The sequence below is a fragment of the Pelecanus crispus genome, chromosome 3 (assembly GCF_030463565.1).
Source record: "Pelecanus crispus isolate bPelCri1 chromosome 3, bPelCri1.pri, whole genome shotgun sequence".
Taxonomy (NCBI): domain Eukaryota; kingdom Metazoa; phylum Chordata; class Aves; order Pelecaniformes; family Pelecanidae; genus Pelecanus; species Pelecanus crispus.
In genome coordinates, this window is record NC_134645.1 from 25779258 (window position 1) to 25807131 (window position 27874).

General features: G+C 46.2%; 1 protein-coding gene and 1 pseudogene across 1 annotated transcript; both read left to right on the forward strand.

Moving 5' to 3' along the window:
• The first annotated feature begins 8828 nt into the window (after positions 1-8828).
• Positions 8829-10639, forward strand: LOC142593205 (uncharacterized; annotated as a pseudogene).
• A 329-nt stretch (positions 10640-10968) lies between these two features.
• Positions 10969-27114, forward strand: APMAP (adipocyte plasma membrane associated protein). Its single transcript, XM_075706939.1, has 9 exons — positions 10969-11210; positions 15126-15242; positions 18331-18446; positions 20242-20334; positions 22328-22444; positions 23734-23908; positions 24354-24488; positions 25563-25755; positions 26892-27114. The coding sequence occupies exons 1-9, from the start codon at positions 10969-10971 to the stop codon at positions 27099-27101; spliced, it is 1398 nt and encodes a 465-aa protein (XP_075563054.1). The 3' UTR covers positions 27102-27114.
• Positions 27115-27874: the final 760 nt, after the last annotated feature.

The following is a 27874-nucleotide window of genomic DNA, read 5'->3' on the forward strand; positions in this document are numbered from 1 at the left end:
TGTGCTGTTGACGTGAAATTTCTATGCTAAGGTGTGACCCAGTGGTCACAGACACACGGTCTAATTCATCTGAACTGTCTCACGAAGACTAGCTACATGGGGAGCAATGTGCTTTGGTGCATTGAGACATTCGTCATACAACTCCTCTGCTCAGGGAAAATGGGAGATAGGTGTGCTCCCTCACCTGCATCCCTGTTGTCTCAACTTGCATGGGCTTAGGGACCATGGCTGCCAAGGAGGTTACAGACTGAGCAGGTAGGTGCAGCGCCCCAATAAATTCACAGCCATGCTATGAACATGGTATGGACAGACTGTAGTTACAAACCAGCCTCATACTGTGAACTTCTGAAGCCTTACAAGTGCATTTGCTAAAATCACATCACCAGCATGTGCAAGATTAGAGTGCCACGTGCCTACCATCCAGTACCACAGTGGCCACTGTTGTTTTTTCCTTGCGCATTTCCACAGCTGAGCTGTGGTCCTTGGGAAGTCCATCTGCTCAGAGGCCTCCTCAGGGTATTCAAAGAGAGCACGTGGTGCTGTTGTGCTGCCCACATGGAGTCTGCAGTGGATGCAGTTCCTGCTGGGCAGCCTCAGCCCCCACCTCTCCTGGTAAAACTGCACTTCTGCAAGTATACCAACATCAGCTCTTGGAGCTAACACCCCATGCTCAGTTCATCTAATAGCACCCTGAGGCTGACAGAAACAGGACTTGGAACTGGTACTTCTTACAAAAAGAATACTGTGCTTCACTGGGTAGGCTACTCATAGAAAGCTTTGCCAAACAGATGAAATTTTCCAGCTGCAGAAGTCCCCCGTTCTTCTTTTACCCCATGATCTCTGCAGACTGCAGTGGTTGCATCTTGTGCAAGCCTGAGTCGAGCTTTGCATTTTTGTTACTCCCTGGACGTCATTAATATCAACAGTGGTGCATGGCAACAGTGCTTTCTGCTTTGCATGCTCCAGTCTCACCTCCCCACCAGGCTTGTGATTCAGGGAGGGGTTCAGCCTGCAGAACTGGCACTGATGTCCTCAGTTCTTGAAATGCTAGGAAGGAGGTAGCTTGCTGTCGTGGTTTAGCCCCAGCCAGCAACTAAGCACCACGCAGCCGCTTGCTCACTCCCCCTACCCCGATGGGATGGGGGAGAGAATTGGAGGAATAAGAGTGAGAAACACTCCTGGGTTGAGATAAGAACAGTTTAATAATTGAGATAAAGTAAAATAGTAATGATGATAATAACAATATAATAATGATAATAACAATAATAATATACAAAGCAAGTGATACACAATGCAATTGCTCACCACCCGCCGACTGATACCCAGACAGTTCCCGAGCAGCGATCGCTGCTCCCCGGCCAACCCCCCCCAGTTTCTGTACTGAGCATGATGTCATATGGTATGGAATAGCCCTTTGGTCAGTTTGGATCAACTATTCTGGCTGTGCCCCCTCCCAGTTTCTTGTGTACCTGGCAGAGCATGGGAAGCTGAAAAGCCCTTGACTAGCATAAGCAGTACTCAGCAACAGCTAAAAACATCAGTGTGTTATCAGCATTATTCTCATACTAAATCCAAACCACAGCACTACACCAGCTACTAGGAAGAAAATTAACTCTATCCCAGCCAAAACCAGGACACTTGCGAAAGACCCTGGGGCCTGCAGTCTCAAGAGCTGATCTTCAGTAATCAGTGGAGGAGGTGATGAACCTCATGAGGTTCATCAAGGCCAAGTGCAAGATCCTGCACCTGGGTCAGGGTAACCCCCAATATCAGTGCAGGCTGGGTGATGAACAGATTGAGAGCAGCCCTGCGGAGAAGGACTTGGGGTTACTGGTGGATGAAAAGCTGGACATGAGCCGGCAATGTGCGCTTGCAGCCCAGAAAGACAACCGAATCCTGGGCTGCATCAAAAGCAGCGTGGCCAGCAGGTCGAGGGAGGTGATTCTCCCCCTCTGCTCTGGTGAGAACTCACCTGCAGTACTGCGTCCAGCTCTGGGGCCCTCAGCACAAGGACATGGACCTGTTGGAGCAGGTCCAGAGGAGTGCCACAAAAATGATGCGAGGGCTGGAGCACCTCTCCTACGAGGACAGGCTGAGAGAGTTGGGGTTGTTCAGCCTGGAGAAGAGAAGGCTGCGGGGAGACCTTATTGTGACCTTCCAGTACTTAAAGGGGGCCTATGGGAAGAATGGGGACAATCTTTTTAGCAAGGCCTGTTGTGACAGGACAAGGAGTAATGGTTTTAAACTAAAGGAGCGTAGATTTAGACTAGACATAAGGAAGAAATTTTTTACAATGAGGGTGGTGAGGCCCTGGAACAGGTTGCCCAGAGAGGTAGTGGAGGCCCCATCCCTAGAAACATTCAAGGTCAGGTTGGATGGGGCTCTGAGCAACCTGATCTGGTTAAAGCTGTCCCTGCTTACTGCAGGGGTTTGGGCTAGATGACCTCTAAAGGTCCCTTCCAACCCAAAGCATTCTATGATTCTACGATATATGGAATACTTTACAGTGGGATCGTGGATCAAACTTGGGGGTAATTAGAATCATAGAATCGTTTAGGTTGGAAAAGACCTTTAAGATCATCCAGTCCAACCATTAACCTAACACTGCCAAGTCCACCACTAAACCAATTAAGGGTAAAGTAGCAATTTCATGTTTACTGGCTTGGTGACTGCATTATTTTTTTAATGAAAGTAAAAACTAGGAATCATTAAGGTTGGGAAGGATCTCTCAGATCATCAGTCCAACCATCAACCCAACACCACCATGCCCACTAAACCATGTCCCAAAGTGCCACATCTACCTGTTTTTTGAACACCTGCAGGGATGGTGACTCCACCACCTCTCTGGGCAGCCTGTTCCAATGCCTGATCACTCTTTCCATGAAGAAATTTTTCCTAATATCCAATCTAAACCTCCCCTGGTGCAGCTTGAGCCCATTTCCTCTTGTCCTATCATTATCTACTTGGGAAAAGAGACCAACACCCACCTCACTACAACCTCCTTTCAGGTAGTTGTAGAGCGCGATAAGGTCTCCCCCCAGCTTCCTCTTCTCCAGACTAAACAACCCCGGTTCCCTCTGCTGCTCCTCGTAAGACCTGTGCTCCAGACCCTTCACCAGCTTTGTTGCCCTTCTCTGAACACGCTCCAGCACCTCAATGTCCTTCTTGTAGTGAGGGGCCCAAAACTGGACACAGTATTCCAGGTGCGGCCTCACCAATGCCAAGAACAGGGGGATAATCACTTCCCTGCTCCTGCTGGCCACACTATTCCTGATACAAGCCAGGATGCTGTTGGCCTTCTTGGCCACCTGGGCACACTGCTGGCTCATGTTCAGCTGGCTGTCAACCAATACTCCCGTGTCCTTTTCTGCCAGGCAGATTTCCAGCCACTCTTCCCCAAGCCTGTAGCATTGCATGGGGTTGTTGTGCCCGAAGTGCAGGACCCGGCACTTGGCCTTGTTGAACCTCATACAGTTCGCCTTGGCCCATCGTTCCAGCCTGTCCAGGTCCCTCTGCAGGGCCATCCTACCCTCCAGCAGATCGACACTCCCACCCAGCTTGGTGTCATCTGCAAACTTACTGAGGGCACACTCAATCCCCTCATCCAGATCGTTGATAAAGATATTAAACAAGACCGGCCCCAAAACTGAGCCCTGGAGAACACCGCTTGTGACTGGTCGCCAACGGATTTAACTCCATTCACTGCAACTCTCTGGGGTTAGCCACCCAGCCAGTTTTTTATCCAGCGAAGAGTGCGCCCGTCCTAGCCATGAGCCACCAGCTTCCTTAGGAGGCTTTGTTTAGAAAAGCAGAACTGTTGAATTCTTCTAAATCTTTGTGTGTCCATGAGTAATGTGTGGGTTATTTTCCAGATTGCCTTTGTATCTTCATTAAAAGAGATCCAGAGTCAATTTTACCTCTTGCAGTTGGTTGCAAAGGGGAATGTGCTTGTTTTTTTTCCCCACTTGTTTTGCCAGTGAGACCTGGCCATGGTGCCTTTTCCCTTACTGGACACACAAACTATGATTTTCTTAATTTTAGAAAGGGAAAGTCTGTATTTCTAGAGATGAGGTGTGTGTTGGACAGTCTTAATGTTAAGCCTTTAATTTCATTTTGTTTTCTTGTAATCATGGTTTAAACACATTTTTTTTGTCCTTGACCAAAACCAGTTTCTTCAATGATCTCTGTATTCATATTTTCATTAAAAGAAATACCTTTCTCTGTGTGATGGGTTGGCTGTGCATCATAGGTGTCCAGCCCTCCATCCCCTAAAGGGTCCTAGACTTTTTCAGTTCTTTGGACTTGCTTCTGCATGTCCTGATTATTTTAGTTTATTATATTTAGCACAAGCCAGAGAAAGGCAAAGGAGTTTGAGATCAGAATGACTCATCTTGTGGTCCAAATTGCTGTTTTGCTTTGCAGCTTTTCTTTAAACAGTAGCTCACTGGAAATGAGTTCCTGCCAGAAAACTGCCACTGCAAAACAACTCAAAATGTTGAAGAACTAGCATTTGCATGTCAGTAAGCTGCATGTCTTGTGTAAATCCCAAGGTCCCACTGCTCTACACTCATTTTCCTGTGTGATGCAGACAGAGAACAATTAGTGGGAACAATTAATAACCATTAGTTGATATGGATGGTTCAGCTACTCATCTCCTTGTCTTGTGCACAGCATGCACAAGTAGGAAAGGAGTGAAAATGGGATGTGTGTGGGGAACATGTGAGACAGCGTTGTGTAGAAAGTGAGTGTGTAGCTGTCACAGAGCTGAACGGATGAGAAGAAATTTGTTTCCAGGTGCCATGGATCATTTGTAGGTGCCAGGAACACATCCTCTGCAGGGTGCCTTGTCCATTAAGAACTGGGGAAGATTGTGTTTCACCCTCTACGTACCACATGGATAAACTATAGTTGTAATGCAGGGACAGACACGGAATAGCCTCATTAGCCACTTTTGTTACCTCCAGCAGCTGCTTCTGGAAAGCTTCCGGCGCCTCTTAGCTCTTGCAAACCTCTGGCAAAGCGTCTCTGACAAGTCATGGGAAGGGCTAGATAGAAAGGCAGGTACCGATCTCCTCACTTTGTGTTTCGCTACTGCAGCTGCCCTGATGTATTTACTGAGAATTTATTGTTAAAATGGAGACTGTTTTTCAGCCTAACACAATTATATTCAGGGGCTGTTTCCATGGCCAGTTAAAGCCACAACAGCAGTCGCTGATTTCAGCAACAAGTTTCTGTTTTTAAACTAAGCAGGAAGAGATGATGCTTTTTCAGCTTGAAAACAGACAATTCTGGACAGGGAGTTGTCTTCTGGCTGAGTCTAGAGGCGCAGCATGTTTTTCATGGCAGCAAGCCTGGCCCTGCTTTGTCCTAAACAGGATTTGGGGACGTAACCAGGTTTTGGGGTGGAAATGGTCATGGCTATGCAAAATTACCAGCCTACAAACATTGGTAATAAATGATCTGCCACAGCAGCTTTTTCACACATGCTTTATTCCTTTGTAGCTGGTGTGTATCTGCCTAGATTCCCTGTGTTTGCAGTGACAAAGCTTGCTTTGGCTTTTCGGTCTGTTGAGGCTGGGAGAGTGGAAACCCAGTGCTTTTTAGTGCTCATCCTGCACCTGGCATGCAGAAGACTCAATTAAATTTCTTTTTCTACCTATTGGACCTTGGGGATGACACTTTACTCCTCTGTGCCTCAGCCCTCTGCACCCCCAGGAACAACAGTAGCCTCACAGCAGAGTTGGAAGGAGAGGTTGTGGAATTCTACTCACAGGGTCCTGGGGTGAGATGGTTGTTCAGGAAAGCGGGTGCCTTTAGGGAACAGTGCTGCTAAGCTCTCTTGCAGCTGCTGGGCCTGTTGCCTTAATTCAACCCAAACAGAGAGAAAAGGCCCCCTCTGTTCCTGGCCACACCCCCTGTCTGTGGAAAACCCACATGTTTTGTTACTAGGCATGATGCCAAATAGCCTTTCCCATTCCTTGGCAGTGTGCAGCTGGAGTGGTCCCCTGTTCCAGCCCTTGCTGTTGAGCCGCACTTGATAAACGCTGTTTTTTGCAGTGTTAACAAAGCCGTGGGTCCGATCCTGGCACTGGCACCCAGGGTCCTTACTGTAATGCCACTGCTCCTGAGCAAGGCAAAGAAGCCAGAAAAATCTCAGCACATTGTTACCCAAAAGAACAAGAGAGCAGCAAAGGTGATGTTCTGGGAGCCTGCAGGCTGACAAAGATGGGGTGTGCGGGTGTCACACCTCAAATCTGGGTTAAGTCATCCTGTGGGCACACAAGTTGTTGAGGGGGGCAGGCAGACATAGAATTGTTTAGGTTGGAAAAGACCTTTAAGATCATCCAGTCCAACCATTAACCTAACACTACCAAGTCCACCACTAAACCAATTAAGGGTAGAGTAGCAATTTCATGTTTCCTGGCTTAGTGGCTGGATTATTTTTTAATGAAAGTAAAAACTAGGAATCATACAATTGACCTCGGCCCATCAGTCCAGCCTGTCCAGATCCCTCTGCAGGGCCATCCTACCCTCCAGCAGATTGACACTCCCACCCAGCTTGCTGTCATCTGCAAACTTACTGAGGGCACACTCAATCCCCTCATCCAGATCATTGATAAAGATATTGAACAAGACTGGCCCCAGAACAGAGCCCTGTGGAACACCGCTCGTGACCTGCCGCCAACTGGACTTAACTCCATTCACCACTACTCTCTGGGCTAAGCCACCCAGCCAGTTTTTTATCCAGTGAAGAGTACACCCGTCCAAGCCATGAGCCGCCAGCTTCCCTAGGAGAGTGCTGTGGGAGACGGTGTCAAAGGCTTTGCTGAAGTCCAGGTAGATGATGTCCACAGCCTTTCCTTCATCCACAAGGCAGGTCACCAGATCATAGAAGGAGATCAGGTTGGTCAAGCAGGACCTGCCTTTCATGAACCCATGCTGGCTGGGCTTGATCCCTTGGCTGACCTGCACTTGCCTGTTGAGCGTACTCAAGATGAACTGCTGTATAATCTTCCCCGGCACTGAGGTCAGGCTGCCAGGCCTGAAGTTCCCCAGATCCTCTTTCCAGCCCTTCTTGTAGATGGGCATCACATTGGCAAGCCTCCAGTCATCAGGGACCTCCCCTGTTAACCAGGACTGCTGATAGATGATGGAAAGTGGCTTGGCAAGCTCCTCCACCAGCTCCATCAGTACTCTTGGGTGGATCCAATCCGGTCTCATAGACTTGTGACTGTCCAGGTGGTGTAGCAGGTCATTAACTGCTTCCTCCTGGATTATGGGGGCTTCATTCTGCTCCCTGTCCCTGTCTTCCAGCTCAGGGGGCTGAATACCCTGGGGATAACTGGTCTGGCTATTAAACACAGAGGCAAAGAAGGCGTTAAGTACCTCAGCCTTTTCCTCATCCTTGGTGACAATGTTCCCCCACCCCCCGCATCCAACAAAGGATGGAGATTCTCCTTGGCTCTCTTTTTGTTGTTAATGTATTTGTAAAAACATTTTTTATTATCTCTTACAACAGTGGCCAGATTGACTTCTGGTACCCATCTCCTCACTCACTCCTTAGTAATGTCCGTAACCCGGGCCCCAGGGAGGCAGCAGACTTCCCTGTGGGATGGGTCTGGACGGTGTACTGGGCCCTCTGTTCCCCATAGGAGGGAATCACCTACAACAATTACCCTCCTTTTTTTCTTAACAGGGGCAGTTGTAATGCATGGGGCTGACTGACTGGCCCTCGGCAACCCCCTGGCTGGACCTTCACCTTCACCTACCTCCTCATTTGCCTGGCCCTCAAGTTCCAGAGCCCCGTATCTGTTATGTAGGGGCAACTGGGAAGGTGAGGGAGGCTGGGAGGGGATTCACCTCCCGCCCCGGGCAGGGACCCATTTCCATTCCCCCCTGCCTCCTAGGTCCCCTCCTTCTGCTTGCTGGCAAGAGGGTAGGGGATCCTCTGCTCCTTGTGGGGCCTCCGCCTGCTGCCTTGGCCCCAGGGATGGTGTGAGGGATGAAACGGCTGGACATTTCTCTCAAAGCTTGCCCACCTGAAGCTGGCAGGACCTTGCAGGAAAGCGTGCGGGGTGTTGCCCGCTCACGCGGCAGCAAGGACAGCGGCGAGGCCGCAGTAAGAGCCCCCTCGGAGCGGATGATCGGCTGTGGGCACGTGCACGCAATCGGTGCGTGAGACCCCGGGCATAGCGGGGCTCAGAGACGCGGGCTACGTGCCGTCGCCCTGGGCAAGTGGGATGCGAGGGAGTTCCACGCAAGCGTGAAGTTGTTGCCTCAGGCACGCAGCCTAGAAAAGACCCCCACCCCAGACCCCCGTATGATCACCCGCCAGCGAAGACCCCAGAAGCACGGACCCCCGGGATGCCATGGATCCATGGTGGTGACTATTTGCGCTTTTCTATCCCGAACTCTTGCTTAATTTCCCATCTTGCCTGCCTTCTTTCTCTATTGCTATTTTTCTCTCTTCTCCGAGTGGTTAATAAATGGGTGGACTTAGGACATCTGACCTCGTTTGTATCTTAATCTTGCTCGAAGGGATCGAACCTGAAATGAGAGGTTGGTCCAGCCGCCCCTAGCCCCCCAGACTCGTCTGAGGCCGGTTAGAACGCAAGGGGACCCTCCTCTCATCAAAATCGGATCGTAACATTTTTTAATTGGCGTCACAGACAGGATCCCTCAAAGTGAGAGTGTCGCATTGCCCACTTGTTCTTGTTTTGCCTTGTTTATGTGAGACCTCCCAGGAACGAATAGGGGGTGGGATAGTGTGAATGTTCAAAACTTACGTGCTGCTTTCCTGGGATGACTGCTCCCTCTTTATCTAGGATATGAGTGACAAAATAACTGCCCCTAAGGGTAAGGAAGTTCTGTTTAATTTTTTGCACAAATACAACGCCCGGCCTTCTGTGCCTGGCATGGATTGGGCGCAGAATAATCGGCACAATTTGCAGAGTGTTGTAGACTGAATGGTTGCTCTGCAAAAGGATGGTAGGGTTCGCTCTGGAAAAGGGAAAGCCATTATTTGTGCTGTTCTTGGTGCCAGCCGTCACGCCACTGAGTCTCGGACCATAGAATCTCTCCAAACCCTGGTTCAAACTGTGCAGGGACAAGCTGGCAAATTAAAAAAACAACTGGAAGAGGAAAGAGACTAGGTTAAAAATTTACGAGCTGCTCTGAAGGAGCAACTCCTGGTGAATGCCATCTGTGAGGAGGCAGCCCCCCAAACTATTTACCCTATTACTGATCTGCAGGCAGCGAGAGAAAAATTAGAGAGATCAGAACCATCCTCGCTGCGACCCTTAGTTAAAACCGAATACAGTTATGAAGATGAGCAGGACCATTTTCCTCAAGTTACAACTAAAGAAATCCCCTACACTGCCACTGAATTGGCAAAATTGAAAACGGATTTTGGCTGAACCCCAAGGGAATCAGAGACGGACTATGTGTGGAGAGTGTCACTATCAGGAGGGGATCAGATTTTGCTCAGTGAAAGGGAGGTGGAAGGATATTGGGGGCCAGGAGTATTTTTAACTACTGGAGACCACTGAGCCCCCTGGCCTCTAACCCAGCGAGCGGCTTATTGGGCAGGGGGGTTGAACCCCCTGGAAAGGGGGGATCCTCTCGCAATTATGGGAACCGTTGATCAGTTGGTGGGAAGTGTGCAGAAAGCGGCTTGCCTACAAATGATGTATGATAGGAAATTAGAACCTAGGCAGGAATCCCCGATGCTGATGCCAGTGGATACCGAGCGAATGACTCCCCTTATAAGGGGACTCCCCGACTCTTTAAAACCAATTGGGATTCAAATACAAGGAAAAATACAGGTGGCTTTAGAAGGATTTACTCCCCATGGACGTACGACATCTGACCTTGTTTGTGTCTTAACCTCGCTCAAAGGGATCGAACCTGAAATGAGAGGTTGGTCCAGCCGCCCCTAGCCCCCCAGGCTGGTCTGAGGTTGGTTAGAGGGCAAGGGGGCTCTCCTCTCATCCAAATTGGATGGTAACAGCTGGTATGTTGCTCCACCAATCTACCTCCCTCTCGCACTCCCTGATACTCCTTAACCTTTCCACTTCCTCCTCTAGCTCTGCCACCAGGCTGAGCAGATCATCTGCCTGGTCACAGCGAAGACATTTGCCGTCTCCGCTGCCCCGCAGTACGAGCGACAGGCGAGGCCTGGACGGCTGCGGGTTTGTGCGGGAGCTCCCTCTGGGTCACCGCATTCCTTCTGGCGACGGGCTTTTGGCCAAGTGGCAACCATAGCTGCCAGATGCTCTCCTGGGAGGGCAATGACCACGAGCTGAGTTTCCCTTTAGAGCCAGGAGGGGAACTTGGCCTTCCCCGCACACAGTGCCACACCACGTCCCGGCCACCCGCCACCCCCTGCGGGCTGCATTTATGGGGGGGGGGGGGGGGGGGCTTGGCCGCCGTCACTCCTGTCCCTGCCCACGCTGGGTCAGAGCTGCCGCGCTGACGTCACAGCTCGCCCTTTCCCGCCCTAGGAGGGGGCTGGGGTGCCTTCTCTCTCCCTGCGGCTTTGCCGCCTTAGGAACGGTGCCCCGGCATGAGCCTCCGCTCCGGAGCCCTTCGCCTCGGTGACTTCGAGGCCCGGCAGCTCCGCCGGCTCACACCCCGGTAACCGGCTCCGGGAGCCGCCGAGGGATTTGCCTTCCGCGTCCCAGAGCCCCCCGTGTGCCCTTTGCCTTCCCGCCCCAGCGGAGACCATGTTGGCCGCCCCTCCGGGGACAACCACCCCCGCCCCCCCTTCTCTCCTTCGCGGTTTCCTGGCGCCATCTTGCGGGCGCTGGGTGCCGGGCCCAGCGTGCCGAGGCCGCGCCGGGGGGAGTGACGGCCGCAGCACCGGCCCGGCCTACGGCAGCCCCAGGCCGCCCAGGAGGCAGCGGTGGAGCTCGCCGAGATCCCCGTGGCGGCAGGGCAGCCACTAGCACGTACTGCCCGCCGGCGGGGATGGACCCAGCGGCGGCCGAGGGAGCGCGGCGGCCTCCGCCTCAGGCCCGCCGCGGCGCGGGGGCGGCTCCGCGGAGGGGTGTGGAGAGGGCGAAGCCGGGAGCGCCGGTGCGCGGCGACGGCAGCGGCGGCGACGGCAGCAGCGTCAGCGTGAATGAGGCGGAGAGCCTGCGGCAGCGCCGGCCGCTCCGCTCGCAGGTCATCACCGACAACATCTCGGCGCAGGAGGCCAAGGAGGGCAGGTGGGGCCCGGCGCGGTCCCCTTCGGCGGGGAGGGAAGGGGGGCCTGCCGTGCCGCTGGGGCTAGGGCAGGCCTAGCCGGCGGGAAGAGGAGGGCCGGGCGGCGGTGGGCAGCGTGACGGGGGGCCGGTGCGAGGGGGTATTGGGCTTGACCCGAGGGAAGGGCGCGGTCTGGCCGGGGGGCCGAGGAGGAAGGTTCGTGGTGGGTGGGTTGGGGGGCCCGGCCTGACCTGGGGCTGTGGGGCGGTGATTGGGGCCGGCCTGAGGGAAATCTGGCGGGGGAGCGCGCTGGGAGGGGAGAGGCGCCACCGGCCTGGCCTGGCCCGGGTGAGGGAGGCCCTGGTCTGGGTCAGTGCCCTGGGAGAGGCTGTCCTGGGCCAGAGGGAGTGGAAGGGGCTGGCCGGCTGTCCCAGGGCTGAGCAGGCCGCCGGGGCGTGGGGAGCGAGGCCTCAGTTCCCCGCTCTTGGTTGGCGGCACAGGTAGGTGCTGGGGCACCCCTGGGTGTCAGCCTGTGGGTATCCCCGGCCTCCCAGCACCCCGGCTCTGCAGCGGGTGCTTCTCTCCCTAGTGCCAGGGCTGCTGCTGGAGGTGGCTGACGGAGAGAGAAGGGGTTTGGGCAGCGCCTGCACACCTACTTCTGTCGAGCTGCAGAAAGAGCTTTTAACCAAACAAACGGTTTAATTTGTGGCTGGTTCCCACCCCCCCAATAGCTCTGTTTAAGTACTGTTTATCTTTTCCTAGTCAAGAAATAATAGTTACCCCATTGTGGTTTGCACAGATTTGTTGTGGGTGTGATTAAGTCCTGTCTAACTGGCTAGTCTGTTTATATTTGGCAATAGTTTAAAGAGTAACCTGCAGTTTAAAGACTAGTCTATATGTGTCTGACAGAGAATAACCTTATAAACAGTCCATTTGTTTGTGTCTAAGTTAAAGAAGATTCCATTTACAGTTTTCTGTTTAGGAATTTTGTAAAAAAATTAGCTTCACTGTAACTAAAGGCAATAGCTGCAGTAAGAAAGTGGTGGTGTTTGCTTTGCCTTCCAATGAATAAAGTAGCTGATGACTTGTAGTTCTTTGGTTCACCATCTATTATGTCTCTTCCGATTTGAGTACCTTGCAGATTCTTATCTCTGCCCTTCAGGGTCATCAGAATGAAAGACTGTGTATGGTGGCTTGCATGTGTAGCCCGTTTTTGAAGGAGAACGTCAGCATCTCTCAGCTTGAGAGACTGCTCTTCCTGGCTTCAGCCTCTTTTGGTAACTTCGCTCAAATTAGTTGAATTTCTAGGGCTCCAGCAATGATCCAGAGTATCCTCAGGTCCTGTTCTCATGAGGCTGTCCTGCATGAAACCAGAGGAAGAAATTGTGGAGGCTGGCCTTTTTTTGGCTGGGAGCTGTGACAGAAACTCTTGATGACAGTTGCTTTCCCCTCTGCCCCCCCAGCAGTTCTTCTGCCAAGCGGATGAGGCAGCCTAGACTCCTGGCTATGGTGACCCATAGTATCATCTTGCCAGCCTACTGTCTTCAAGAGCAGGTGCAATGGCTTCTCTTTTTAGTTCTTAGTGACAACTAAATTGCTGTTGTTATAGCTGGAGTCCTGGTAAGTTGCATTATTGAGATTTGTGGCTGGAGTCCATGCAGGATTAATTATCAGAGACACAATTAGCTAAGGATTTCTGTTTTGCTTATCGGTGTTGGTGAACTGTTACTTCAGTGATTCTTTTCCGTAACCAGTCAGTAACTTACAGTTGTCAGTATTCTATATTGGGTATGTTTTGTTTCTTTACTTTTATAAGGATTTTGAGTAGCTGACTTTTTAATTTTTTTTTTTTAAGTTTTGGGGTTTTATTTAAATTCCACAGTGTCTAAAGTAGGTTTTGCAGTTTGCAGGCTTGAAGTGTGAGTTTGCTTGTCACTTCATTCTTCCTGCCTTTTTCCTTTATTGTCAATTCCTTGCAAGTTTGCATCTAGTATTAGATCAGAAATATGACCTTTACTTAAATCATGCTTTCAGGAGCTTTAATTAAGTTGGCTTTGGCAGATGAGTTGTCATTCATCTTTATCTGCTTCCTTTTGTGTGAGCTGTTCTCAGCTGTCAAAAAGATGCTCATGTGTCTGCTGACAGTACTTTTAATCTTACAGTATTGAGCCTTCATCTTTTGAAGGACAGTGGAAGAACAAGGCTGACAGTTGAAGTCTTTGTCTTTGTGTGACCTTCGGGATCGCCTCATATCTCTACCGCCCACTCTCGATTCCAAATCCAAGGGGAAACAGACTGGGAGGTTGTTGCTTCCTTGAGACATCTACTGTTAAAGCAGGAAGTGCTGAATTCTTCTAATTAATTACAAGGGCAGTCTGGTTCTTGGGAAGTGTGAAGAGATCAGTACAGATGAGATACCTTGTTTGAAGCAGTTTCCCAGCCTGGTCCAGCTCAGATGGAGGCAGGCTTAGTGCTGTAAAACGGCTGAAGTTCATGATGAGAGTGCTGTGCTCTTGAGTGCGAGAAACAAAATTTATTTTTTAATATATCTGAGAGCAGGAATACTTGGGCATGCTGGTGGAAAGGAAGTAGGCTCAGGTGGTGAGTGTTTTGGGGGAGCTGAGGAAAGTTTGGTGACCAACAGCAGCAGCGCTAACACCACTTCTTGGAGCGGGCCAAGCTGCCTGTGGCTTTGGGCTAGCAGCAGCAGCAGCTCTTGTCATGTCAGGCTGTCAACATCCTTGTAGCAGTCACCGCGGCACAGCCTGGTGATTTGCGCAGTGGCTTGCGATGGCCTGTTGGGTACTGTGCAGAGATGGGGAAACTGGGGCAGGCCTCCATCCTAACAGCCTACATCTGCTGCCAGAAGAGAAGGGCTGGCAGCAGTTGTGCCACCAGGAAAGAGCTGTGCTGGATTATGAATATTGCAGCTTCTGTACATTGTGCGTGCAAGCAGTGACCAAAGGCAGGCCTGGTTCTGTCCTTGCTGTTCCAGCTGATAATCCCAAAGGTTACCTTGATGCTGCTAGCAGCACTGTAAGTACATGTCGTTAGCTCCCCAGTTGTGATATTTGTGCTCTGGGCAAGAGTTCATGTTTCCTACTGTCTAGATGATTGGCTAATGAAGGACAAAACAGTGGATGTGGTCCAAGGATTAATGCAGAACCATCAGGCACTGTTTGCCTGTATTTAATTGATACTGTGAGGAGACTGGCTGGCTGTGCTAGGGAATGGTTCAGAGTAGCTAAAATTGTGGGAGCTGCTTTTCCAGTTCGAGGCTAGGACTTGTTGAGCGTGGCTCTGTGCTTTCCTCCATAAATGCCTGATTGATGCTTCTAAACTTGTTGAGAGCAAAACCTGTTTTTTTCCAGTGGAAGAACAGTTTTTACTTTTTTGTTGTGTGTTTTGATGGGTAAATAGAAGATACTTAATTTCTTTTGTGTGCTGGGGCTTGAGTTTCAAACCAGTGTTCACTAAGTTAAGCAAGCATTCATTTGACTTCCTCTAATGTTTGTTGTTTTAGTTAAATTTTCATCCAAAATCTGTGCTGGGATGGAAACCATTGCCAAAACTGAAGATTGAGTTAAAAAAACCCCAACCAAACAACATCACCCCCCCCCCCCTCATTACCTCCCCCCCATTTCTTGGTTTTTTTTTTTTTTTTTTTTTCAGTCAGCTGTAACTTGTAGCATGCATGAAACCTGTACCTGAGAATACTCTGCCTCATAGGATGCCACTACGCTGACGCTGGATAAATATCCCTTTCTCTTATCCTAACGAGTTTAAAATGGACCTTAAAGGTCATTCAGGATGGTGGTTGGGCAAAAATATTTCTGGTTCCTTTTGTGAAGAAAACAGGCTGTTAAAGAATTTTTAAAGAATATTGTATCTTAAAACAGCTTAGCATGTTAATCCCATTTCTTGTCTGGTTTTGGCAGTACTTACAGCAGCAAGGTGTTCCGTGTTACCTTCTTGACTTTGGCTGCGTCTCTAACTGTGCTGCTGCTTGGAGTGACTGTTCTACTGGATTGTCCTATAGACCCTCAGCCTATAAGGTAAGTTGTTGCTTTGTTTTGAAATAAATGTTACTGAAGCATAACTTCTCATATGTGTTCTGTTGTGGGGTTTTTTTTTGTTTTTTTTTTTTTTTTTCCCCAGTAAACAAGAGTCAACCGTGTGAACTGGTTCTGACTGGATTAAGAAATTGGGGAGTGATTCCAGTATTATCCATTGCTATGGCTTGTTTCGCGTACCCAGTTTGTTTCTGAGCCGTCTTGTGCAGTTGTGTGTCACTACTGATCACTGAAGGAGCTGAGTTACTTTCTTTGATGGTTAATCTAGAAAATGATTTTCTGCTGTCCAGGCTGTCAGTAGAGCTTCTGATTACTTGTGTGCACTCTTGTCTTCTGTGAGACAAGAACTGCATTTTCGCTAAGGACCAAGCTGTACCCCTGCTATTATAGTTCTGTCAAAGAGAGACTGTTTATCTGAGGATGGAAATTGAAATGGTAACCTGACTGGGTTGATTTGGTGCTTTGTACCAGCGGAACCATATGGTGATGTTATATTTAAATGCAGATCTCATAAAGCACTGCAGCTAGGTGATTTCTGCCCTGTCTGAATTCATAAACATCTGAATCGAGGTCTATATCAAATGTGTAGTGTAACAGTGAATCAACTACGTGAGAAGATGTGACCTGTGTTGGGAGAAGTTGTGTGTGAAACACTTTGACTGCTAGCATAGGGTGGAGTCGGGCTGTTTTGTGCTCCTGGCATTTTGAAGTAAGCAAAAATGCTCAGTCTACTAAATATTTATGATCAACTCGACAATTCCTTAATGAAAAGAACAACACCACTGTAAATATATCTCGAGCTGGAAGAAACTGTTAATGTGGTAGGGTAGTACTTACAAGTCTTGCCAGTAGGCTATTAGATGTAAGATGCCTCACTGCAAATCATAATGAAATGCTTTCTACTCTGGTTGGGTTTAACAAAACCCAGTTGCCTGAAATATATTGCAATGGAACAGTAATTCTGAAAGCCAATAGGATATGTCTATAATGTTTTTCCTATTATATAGTCCTGGTCTAATTCTGGTCCAGGGTAACAGGATTCTGCATGCTTATATTTCTTACTTTTCAGTCCCTTTTGCAAGACCGGGAGAACTATTCTTCCTGCCCAAATCACTGGCTTATATTGCTGTACGTTCTTAATTAGTTTCTTAGCTTCATTGCCAGAAGTGGTTCCAGTCTGTACAATAGATAGGGTGATTCTGTGGGATGTTTATGAAATGTTTTGGAAAAGCTCAAGGAGGTAGATGCTGTCTGAATCAATCCTTTCAGTGAAAGTGATGTTATTCCTGTAAGCCACTGGAAATAATGAGGAATAAGAGGCGGGGAAAAAAAAAAAAGCAGATGCAATCTGTGAAACTCCATGTGAAATTCCTGCAACTCTGGTTTATTTCAAGTTCTTTTTCTGTGACCTGTCTTGGATAATACTGATCCCAGGGAGGATTTTCTGCTTGCAAACACAACTGTCCAAAGTTCCCAGCAGATGAGTTCCTTATCTGAAGCCTGTCATCCTCATCTGAAATTCTCTAATGCTTGGAAGAAGGGATGGAAAATGGATTTGTGTTAGTATTGTGAAGACAACTCTGCTGTAAATTTTCTGTGGACAGGAGCTAGTAATTCAGTTGACTTTGCCACTGTGGTAATAGATACTTAAAGGAAAGTTTGCTCCTGTAACCAGACAGATAAAAGTATGTATTTTTCTTTCCTTCTGAATTTTTTTGTGTTGTTAACCTGTTTTCCTCAATTGTAATGGCTTTTATAGTTTGCGATTTCAGTTGACTTTTTTCCCCCCAGTCACTGAAGCTCTAGAAATTGTAATGATTTGCACCATATGAGCAGTAGAGTTTGCAGTGTAGTTGGTGACAAATAGGTCCTGGATCCTGTGAACCTGGGCAAGTTTTGGAGTCCAGCCTTGTCTTTTTAAGATTCTACAGGTGGAAGGCATTTGCTTATGGTCATATAAGGAGTTATTTGAAAACAAAACAAAAAAAAAAGATTGAAAAAGTCTTTCAAAACTTGGCCTAGGGAGCTTTAGCATACTCTTGTGAATGAACACCTAATGAGCTTACCACCCTGGGCATGTATGCAGCTTTTAGTAATAACTTGAAATCCTTGACTCATGGAGACTGAGGTGGCTTATGTGTGTGTGTGTTTTTTAAGAACCTAAGAGACTGAAACATATTTGAGTTTGTCAGTACAGTTAGGGCTGGTTTTGAAGCACAGTGCTTTGGAGCCTGGTATTTAAGTTGAAGCTGTGTAGCCATCTTACTACTCCCCTTCTCCGTATCTCTGTAGTTGGTTGGAACTCCAGTTGCCTTGAACCTGGCCATTTATGTGAATAAGGGCTTGCAAGATTGGACCTTATTTTGTCATTTTGAGATTTCAGTTCAACACCGTTTAAGTTTATGTGCAATTTATTCCTTTGAGATGGTCTTTGTGGGAATGCGTTCAAGTCATGAACGAGAATGTATGTTTCAACATGGTACGAAAGCATGTGTGTCCTAGTGCTCAAACTACTGGCACGCTTTTTTCCCTAGTTGTATGGTAATTAGTAATTAAAACTATTTTTTCTCTATGATAAAAATGCTATACAATGTCAGATCTCAGTGTATTGTAAAATGCCAGGCTTTTGAATTTTAAAACCTTTTTGCGTAGGAATTTGCATATATCTACTTAGGAAAAATATTCTGGTACAAACAACTCATTCAACTGAGTAAGAAGGGAGTTATTCTTTTGTGTTGTGGCAATGCAGAGAAATCCTTTGCCTTTGTGTAAGATAGATGAACTGGGAACGTGTTGTTGGACTTGAAGCTGTATAGATTTCCAGATGCATCTTAGGAACACATAACTGCAACTTTTCTGATTGGCAGAACCAGAAAATTATGATCCTTGATGAACAAGAGTGAATTTTTCAGCTTGTCAGCTGTGTTTTCTTTTTTGAAATATGCTGTATGTAAAGCATAGGTCAGGTTTGCAGGAGTTGGCAAACTAGGAAAACAATGGTCCAATATGTTGCTCAAGAGTGTTTGCAGATTTGTGCAAAGGATCACGAGGTCTGTGTTCTGTTTTGCAGTTTGAAGGAACCTCCCCTCCTGACGGGTGTGCTAGAGCCTAATACCAAGTTACGCAAAGCTGAGCGGTTATGGGAAAATCAGCTGGTCGGACCAGAGTCCATTGTCCATATTGGGGGTAAGCACTGACAATATAAGCTTTTAAAGAAGGGTCTTTAAATGTTGCTCCATTGATAAGGGTTTGTTCAGCAATATAGCTCTTAGATAACAAACTCTGGAAGCTATTTTGAATATGCAGGTTTTTTAAAAAATTATGTTATGCAGCAAAACCTGGCTGCTATATACTGCTTTTATCTTCTTTCCCCAGTATAAAATAAATCTTGTTGCCACATTAAAAATCCCTGTCTTCCAGGACTGAAAGCATCAGCAGTGTAGTCAGGGGCTACTTAGGCTTGGAGGAAGTGGTCCCGTTTTTCATTTGGCTAGCTCTTAACTGGGAGTTGATATTTACAGGGTACTACCTACTCTTTAATGCTCATTGCCTCTGAGGGAGCTGAGTTTTGTGGTGTTAATTTTTGCTTATATGACAGAAAAAATCTCAAATTGATAAATAGCATATTTACATTTTAGTGCTGTTGCAGGCATCACAGGTGCTATCCACTTCTCTCTTATGGCACATGCATTCTCCCCAAATCACAAACCCATGCCACTTCTGAGCAGTTCCTTAATGAGATGGCTAGACTTGTAATGGCATGACACCCACTTAGTAGGAAACCAGCTTTGTTCGGGGGTTCTTTCTTGTGCCTCATGAAGTCGGGTAAGGCTAGAAACTACTCTTGACATGAGGCCTTGACTGTTCTAATGCGAAAAGGAAAGGGTGTGGGAGTTGCAAGCAAGGCCCTTACTGAAACATCCTTCAGTACAAGAGGTGCTCAGTAGCCATATAATTTATTTTCCTTCTGCTATATCTTTTAATAAATTAGTGAAATATTTTTAAAAATTATTTTACCCACCAAGAAACTATTGTAAATTCCTTCCTCAGATTACGCTTTTTCTACCTATCTCTGAATGTGCTAAAGTGAATACCTGAGGCCATTGATTCTTTTCTGTTACCTAGTTCTGGCAATCTCATTGGAAACTCTTCAAGGAAACCTTCCTGCAAGGGACAACTGACCTATGGGTGAAATGATCAGACTGGGAATAAGTTTTGTATGAATAAATGTTGAATTCTTCTTATTCCCTTTGAAAAGTGTAATTAGTGAACTGAAAACTTCAGTTAAATTTGAGATGGAAAAGTCCAAGCAATGGGCTCTACTAACCCAATGGTCTTTCATTTAATTTGGTTGTATGGAAAAGTCTGTGTGTTGTTTGTATTCAGTGAATTTGTCTTACGCTATCACATGGCTCGGCATGAATACAGTAATTTGGCAATGCTTTTGATTTGGGTGGTTGTCCAATTGCTATGGTTTTTGTAATTCTTCTCCAGAACTGATACAATATGAGCATTGGCAGGTGTCCAGCAGCCTATGTAGACTGTATCAGAATGAGAAGTTTTATCTAGTCAGTCTCTCATTGAAGAATGGTAAGATGGATGCAGTGCCTGATCACATTTTATGATGATGTAGAAATTTGCCCAGAGGGATCGATACAATGACTAGCCATTAAGTTGTTACCTCCACCTTTAACCAAGGATTTGGTCCACTTATGGGTGAAAAGCTTCATATCCCATATTCGTAACTGCTAAAGCTTAAATCCTTCCTCTTCTTTTTGAGCTGGGAGAAATCTAACCAAATACTCTTACTTGCCTTCATCTTTCCCCTTCCCTCTTTATTCTTTGGCTATGACTGAAGAAGACTGTTACTTCACTATATCTTAAACACCTATTCTGCTTCTGGCTAGTAGAAGGATCATGTAGAAGGATGTTTGCCACTACAGTTTTGTGATCAAGTTAATCATACCAGTTGTTTTTGCAGATGTGCTATTTACTGGGACAGCTGATGGGAAGATTATAAAAATTGAAGATGGTGAAATACAAACAATAGCCAGAATTGGCCCTGGTCTTTGTGGTGAGTGACAGCTCATGAACATAGTGTACCTGGAAATGTCTGCATCAGGGCTTGCGTTGATTAAACTGGTGTTCTGTCTGGATTGCTCACGCAAGTGCATATCTTCCTCTGTAGAAATTTGTAACAGAAATATGGATGTATTTATATGAATGAAGTATGAGTGGAAATATGTATGTAAGCACTGGAGGGAACAGCCAAAGGGCCAAAAGAATGGGAATGGGTGCCCTTGATAACAAAGGACACTGTTCCGCAGTAAAATTCAGGCATGCAGATTTTTTATGTCATGACTACAAGGCCTGCACTCTTGTAAGGCTGCAGCATGGATGACTTGTCGGTAGAAGATCCTGCATCTTAACACTGTGAGGAAGATGATGTTCAAGTGCATCACAGATAACTTTCCTTTACATGTTAGTCCATCTAGAAGAAGCACATATCCTAAACAAGAAAAAAATGGGCAGCAACCTGGCCTAATATTTATGGAAGCTGAAGTAAGCAAAATTCTGAGGTGAAGGGCCACCCCATAAAAACTGAGGACTCCTAAACAAGTGTGAGTGAATGAACTCTGAGATAATGTGTGAGTGGGAGAGATCAACTTATTTAGAGATCTTTGAAAATAAATATAATTTATCCCCATCTACAGAATTTTGCCTTGCATTTTGTTGTACTAATTTCCCTTCCTCTGTTTGTAAGTACAGTGGCGAGTTGTGGTGGTTGCACCTGCTTTAGCAGAGACTTTCCATTGGTCATGATATTTCTGTGTTCTCACTGCTAAATTGCAGTTATTTCTTGTTGAATTCCACACCTCCTTCTGAACTACTTACTTGCTTAATTTAATGAGATTTCTGGAACTGAGTGAGAAAAACTGGTAGTGGCTTGTTTATTAACAGAACCATTTCTATGGGGAAGCTTAATGTTGCCATTTCAGTACTGCCTGGGCTGGTGTTTGTTGGACTGTGGGTGGTTTTGTTTGCGGTAACATCGTAGAAGCTTACATGAGGTTCTGCAGCCCTGTGCTGGTTGCCAGTTAGACAGAAATTATGGGCAGGAACTGTTGCTGTCTATGTAGTTCGCATTGACATGTTCATCATTTTAGCTATGTAATTTTACGCGGATGTTCACATGATTAGGCTCTGGTCTGATTTGTAAGCACTCTCTTGGCTGCCTAACAGGTAGGACAGCCTTGGTGCTGATAGCCAATGAAGTCTGCTGCCAACTGATAGGAAGCTGGACTTCCAGCTGCTGCTTAGGCCTGAATATGGGTTGGGATGGATATGAAGGATCACCTTTCCACTGCTCATTTCCATTGGATTTGTACAGCTTGGGAGAGGTGGAAAGATTGTGCTGCTCAATTCCTTTGGGGCCAAAGAGGTAGTGGGGAGCCTAGACTTCCATCGTGCCCTCCTTGATTTGGGAAGTGGAAAGGCTGTAGCTGACTACCTTCTCCAGAAGTTTCTCATGCTAATCCTTCAAACTATAGATGTTCTGAAGTTCTTAGTTCTTCAGGACTCAAGTAGACAATTTTTTCAGATTTGCAGTATTCCACTTTGCTCTCATATAGAAGTCCTGAGCGTCTGTGTCTTGAGAAACCAGCTGTTTCATGACAGTGTTGGACCTTTCTAGAAAAAGAAAATTCCAAGATGTGTGCGTATTTTTTTTTTTAATTTAAAAAAGAAAAAGAAGAAGAAACCTGCAGTAAAACTGGTTCTTTCTGAGAAGCAGCATTTTGTTAAATCCAGTTTTCTGACATTCAGCCCTACTTGGGGCAGCTGTTAGCTAGCTACCAGCCTGGCAAATTATATGATTATCTCTAGACTGGTGAAAACATGGGGATATCTGTTTCACTCACACCTAAGAAAGTAAGGATAATTTCTTTAATGAATGTGTGTGGTGCTGGCCGTAGAGTTTTGTTAAGCTACAGTTTGACCTATGTAGGTAGCCTGAATGCCTTGTATTTATTTCTGTTTGGAAAACCATTTAAAAATTGTTTCCTAAGGAACCCGTGAAGATGAGCCAAGATGTGGAAGACCACTTGGGATCAGAGTGGGGCCAAATAACACCCTTTTTGTGGCAGATGCTTATTATGGACTCTATGAAGTTAATCCTGGTACAGGTATGACTGTTCTGCTCAGAAGTTCTCTTCCACTGACAAATCTGGGCTTCATTTGCAGTTTTGCCAGACACTTTTTCTTTGTAAAGTGGTTTGGGGCTGTCTGGATGAAATATGCCATACAAGAACTTGATACTTATTTTCTTGTAGCAATCACTTCCTCTCTGCATCTGTCTGTCTGGATCAGAGTTACCAGTGGCTTATTTTCTGGTGACATATGCTTTTGGTTGTCAAAATCGGTACCTCAGGATCCATGAATAAAGCTCTGTAGCTGTTGCAGTTTTCACAAAGGGGAAAAAAAATATTGCTGTTACATAAACTTTTTGTCATGTTTGTTGTACTTTTGTTTCTGCCTTGATCTCGCTGTGTGGTAGTGAAGAGTTCTTAACTTCCCTGTAACTCCAATCTATAGAAAGTGAAGAAAGATGTATTTTGGCATGGCTGAAGATCAAGTGGCTTGTTCCTGGTGAGAAAGGCACTGTTGCATCATGCCCTTCGTTGTATGTCCCTGAGCCAGATCTCAGTTTTAGGAGCTGTGCTGTCAGAAAGAGATAGTTGCTTTCATGTAGGGTTGTTTTTTTGACAGTTTACATCTCCAGATTGGCTTCAGGTGAGGAGAGGGAGGCTAGACAAATGCTAGGTGAGATGTAACCGAAAGGCTCAGACTGTGTGGTTCTGGGAGGGTATGATCAAGGTCTCCCCTTTTGATTGCAGACAGCTGCCATATTAGCTCAGTCATGACAAAAACAAGCAAACCAACCAACACAAACCCTGTGCCCAAAGATGACTTCAGTAGGTTTTTGGTTAATTTTTAGAGATTTGACCTTAATTTGCCTGGTAGTATGTGGCAGAGCTGACTGCAGCAGAACAGTTTAGTGAACCTGCTGATGTTTCAATGTTTAGAAAGTACTACTCTTTATTTCTACAGATTTATGGGGAAAGAGGGAGTAGTGATTGGCTTGCCTGCATCCTTCTACAAGGTTGGGACCTGAGTTTGCACTTGGTTTCATATGAGCTTCAGAAACTTGAAAATCTGGCACTTACCAATAGGCAACATCATCTACTGTTTCAGTTTTTCTGAAGAGTGTTTTCTCCTGGTCGTTCACGTTTGGTGTTGAGTTGTTCCATTACAACCCAAAACCTTTTTACTTAACAGAGGCATGAATGGAACAGATGTGAAGTGGCTGCTAATTTCATGTTAGTATTTAACTCATTTCCAAGGCAGGACATAAAAAATCTTGTCTTGTGTGTCTTCCCCCCCCGCCTCCCCCCACCCTTCTTTTTGTAACCAGGTGAAACGAAAATGCTTGTGTCAACCAAAACGCTAATTGAAGGTCAGAAGTTGTCATTTGTGAATGATCTTACAGTGACCTGGGATGGGAGGAAAATCTACTTCACTGACTCCAGTAGCAAGTGGCAAAGACGAGACTACTTACTCTTAGTTACGGAAGGCACAGATGATGGGCGGCAAGTATCTCTTCCCCAAGGCATTTAACTTATTGTAGGAATGGACTTCACCACTTCCTTGGTCTTCAAGTTTTTTCTTTTTATAAACCACCTGTGCAAACACTGCACTGCCCAGGAGAGGGTGAGACAATATGTGGATGTTGCTAATGAGACCTGCAGCGAAATAAATGACATTCCTCTTTTTCCTTCGAGAGGACTTGCATGGATAATCTATTTTAAAAGGGAAGGTGTTAGCATTACATTCAGCCTAAATCCTTCATGAATGCTGTCAATCTCAAGTGGCTTAGTATTTCTCCTGTGTTCATAAACTCATGCTTCCTGGTTATTCTGCCTTTTTAACTTGGGTGAAGTGCATGTGAGAGAAGATAAGAATGCCTGGAGAATGAAACCAAGATGAATAAATATTTGTCTTCACTCAAAACCATATATAATGCTTTCTTTTTAGCCTGCTTGAATATGACACAGTAACAAAAGAAGTGAAAGTCTTAATGGCAGGCCTGAGGTTTCCCAATGGTGTCCAGCTCTCTCCTGCGGAAGACTTTGTCCTGGTGCAGGAGACAACTATGGCTAGAATCAGGAGGTGAGTATGACTTTGCTGAAGTTATTACTACTCTCTGTTTAGAGATTGTTTAAATGAATTAGTTGAATGACAACAGAAACCCTACACTGGACAGGCTGGATCAATGGGCCGAAGTCAATTGTATGAGGTTCAACAAGGCCAAGTGCCGGGTCCTGCACTTTGGGCACAACAACCCCATGCAACTTGGCTTGGGGAAGAGTGGCTGGAAAGCTGCCCGGCGGAAAAGGAGCTGGGGGTGTTGGTTGACAGCCAGCTGAACATGAGCCAGCAGTGTGCCCAGGTGGCCAAGAAGGCCAACAGCATCCTGGCTTGTATCAGGAATAGTGTGGCCAGCAGGAGCAGGGAGGTGATTGTCCCCCTGTTCTTGGCACTGGTGAGGCCGCACCTGGAATACTGTGTCCAGTTTTGGGCCCCTCACTACAAGAAGGACATTGAGGTGCTGGAGCGTGTCCAGAGAAGGGCAACAAAGCTGGTGGAGGGTCTGGAGCACAGGCATTATGAGGAGCGGCTGAGGGAACTGGGGTTGTTTAGTCTGGAGAAGAGGAGGCTGAGGGGAGACCTTATCGCTCTCTACAACTACCTGAAAGGAGGTTGTAGTGAGGTGGGTGTTGGTCTCTTCTCCCATGTAGTTAGCGATAGGACGAGAGGAAATGGGCTCAAGCTGCGCCAGGGGAGGTTTAGATTGGATATTAGGAAAAATTTCTTCAGTGGTGGACTTGGTAGTGTTAGGTTAATGGTTGGACTGGATGATCTTTTCCAACCTAAATGATTCTATGACTCTATTCATGTTTAGTTATCAATGGCAAAGAAGGTGGCCTTCCTCAATACTTAATTTTTTTTTCACTGTAAACATCTGAACTCCATAATCTTTCCATCATGGGCTCCTTGAGCACAGTGGAGCAAGCTGAATTTTTCTGGGGAGAGGAATGTGGCTGCGCTATATTTCCCTGTACCAAAATAAGGGGAAAAAAAAGTTTGTTTTTTTTTTTTTAAGTAAATTCCTTTTGGGACTTTTATTTATTACTTAGACTGCTTGAGTTAAGATGTTCTAATCCTACTATCTATAACTTACAGGTATTATGTGTCTGGGCTGATGAAGGGTGGAGCAGATATGTTTGTTGAGAATATGCCTGGTCTTCCAGATAATATCAGGTTAAGCAGCTCTGGAGGATATTGGGTAGCTATGTCAGCTGTCCGGCCCAATCCTGGATTTTCTTTGGTGGATTTCTTGTCTGAAAAACCATGGATTAAAAGGATGATATTTAAGGTAATAAAAAAATTTTTTTTTCAAAAATCACCTTTAGTATAGGAATGGAAGTGTTTGTCCTGTTTCTTCCTCTTCACAGGAAGATTTTTTTAAACATTTTTTTAGTGCTGTGGTTAAAACTGTTGTGGTTGTCCCCAGGTAGAACAGTCCTTATATATCCATAGGTAGTAAAACTAACATTTGCTTCTCTGAGTAGCAGGTACACATCTCTTAAGTTGCTTTCCATCTTGATCTCAGGAAAGAAAAACATACTATCTCTGCCCTAGCCATGCAGCAACACAGGATCTACATTTGGATATGTGAAGGCTTCACCTTTGTACCTGAATTGCCTAAACTACTTATTGCCAGGTGTCCGGAGAGCATTTGGGAAGTCTGACCTTTTCTAATGACTACCCTAAGCATCCTAGGAGACAGTGTGTATGTTGTGATGCTGCTAGGTGATAATTTGTTCTGACTCAGTATGCCTGTTGTGATGTCATGCCCCCCCCCCCCCCCCCCCCCCCTTAGGATGAGGATGAGTGGAATAATGTATTTTGTAAGGGATATCTGATGCTAAAGAAACAGCATGGTGCTTTTTACAAAGACTTGAAAATACTTCCATTCCCCCCCCCCCCCCCCCCCCGCCCCCAAAAGAAAGAGAAAATCAGCAAGCAGTGTTTAGGGTGGAAGTGCCATTTCAACTAAAAAAAATGCTGTCCGGTAAATCCGGTTGTCTCTCCTGGTGCAGTGCAGGAGCCTTAACAAGCAAAGCTGACAAAATGGGGAGAAGAGCATGATGTCTGCTGCTTGGCTCAACTGCACCAGAACAAGCTGATGTCTCCTGCCTGGACATCCTTCCTGCCTGGACATCCTTTCAGCCTAGTGCTGGAGTAGAATATGTTTCTGCTGGGTTTTTTTGGGGGGGGTGGTTGTTTGGCTTTGGTTTTGTTTTTTTTTTTTTTTTTTAAGTTGGCTTTCAAGATGTTAATGTGTTAAGCCTGTGTAATAGTGTTTACTCAGAATGTGTGCTTATGTTCTTAGCTGCTTCTTCCAAGAAGTGTGGAATGGTCTTTGACTGTGTAAGTGTCTGAGATCTGATTGTGGAAAACAAAATCTTTTGTTGTTAATTCTCTTTTTTTCTTTTCTTTTTCTTTTAGTTGCTGAGTCAGGAAACCGTGGCAAAGTTTATGCCCAAATATAGCCTTGTTGTTGAACTTAGTGAGACAGGATCCTACAGAAGAAGCTTTCATGATCCCAGTGGAGTGATGGTAGCTTATGTTAGTGAGGCACATGAGCACAATGGATATCTTTACCTGGGCTCCTACAAGTCTCCGTTTATTTGCAGACTTAATCTTCAGCATGTTTAACTGTCCATCCATGATAAAGTGGCACTGTCCTATAATACTCCAGAGGTACGAAGGAAGCATGTGCTTGAGGCAGAGTGTGTACAAAAAGTGAAAGTCTGTTAACGTGCAGTAGCACTGTTCTGTTGCCATGGGAAGACATACAGCTTGCTGTACCTGTCCTCTTCCTTGGTTTGACTGCTCCTGCTTTGGAGTTGTCATGCATAATTATGAATGTCTGAGGAGTATGGTGGGGCATCGTCATACCGTTACGTGCTCCTTAAAGAAAATCCATTGCTTTTCCACACCCAGCCCTGTTTGAAGTCATCTTGAACAGACATCATCTATCACCTTTAATGCAACTGTATGTCTTCTTACACTGGAAGGATTTGTGATGTATGGAATTTAATTGTTTATGATTTGGATTGAAGAGGATGTTTTGCATGTTTTTATTTCTGTTTTAGAACCTCCTGTTTAGGAGTGATTACAGTGCATGTTCTAATGTCGTACTGTGGTGCTGTGGTAGATGCAGCAGCATCCAGAACATGCCTAGAAATCTAGTTATACCATTTGGGTTTCTTCGGTTCCAGCCTGTGTAATCAACATCAGACACTACAATTAACTGTTAATCAACATGCGGAATCAAATGTCATTGTTATCTGTGGACTCCTGTTTCTTTATAGCATTGTAGTCAGATGATGAATGAAAGTTGCATTTTCTATGTTATTAAAGACTAGTTCCAAGAGGTTTAAAAAGGGTGACTTGTAGTATTTCCTCTGTGTTTACCAGGTCCTGTA

Excerpts from the sequence above, each read along its gene's own strand:
- APMAP (XM_075706939.1), top strand. The coding sequence starts at position 10,969 with ATGGACCCAGCGGCGGCCGAGGGAGCGCGGCGGCCTCCGCCTCAGGCC. Across the intron at positions 18,447-20,241 it reads GTCCATTGTCCATATTGGGG|ATGTGCTATTTACTGGGACA; the intron begins GTAAGCACTGAC and ends TTGTTTTTGCAG. Across the intron at positions 25,756-26,891 it reads TTAAAAGGATGATATTTAAG|TTGCTGAGTCAGGAAACCGT; the intron begins GTAATAAAAAAA and ends TTTTTCTTTTAG.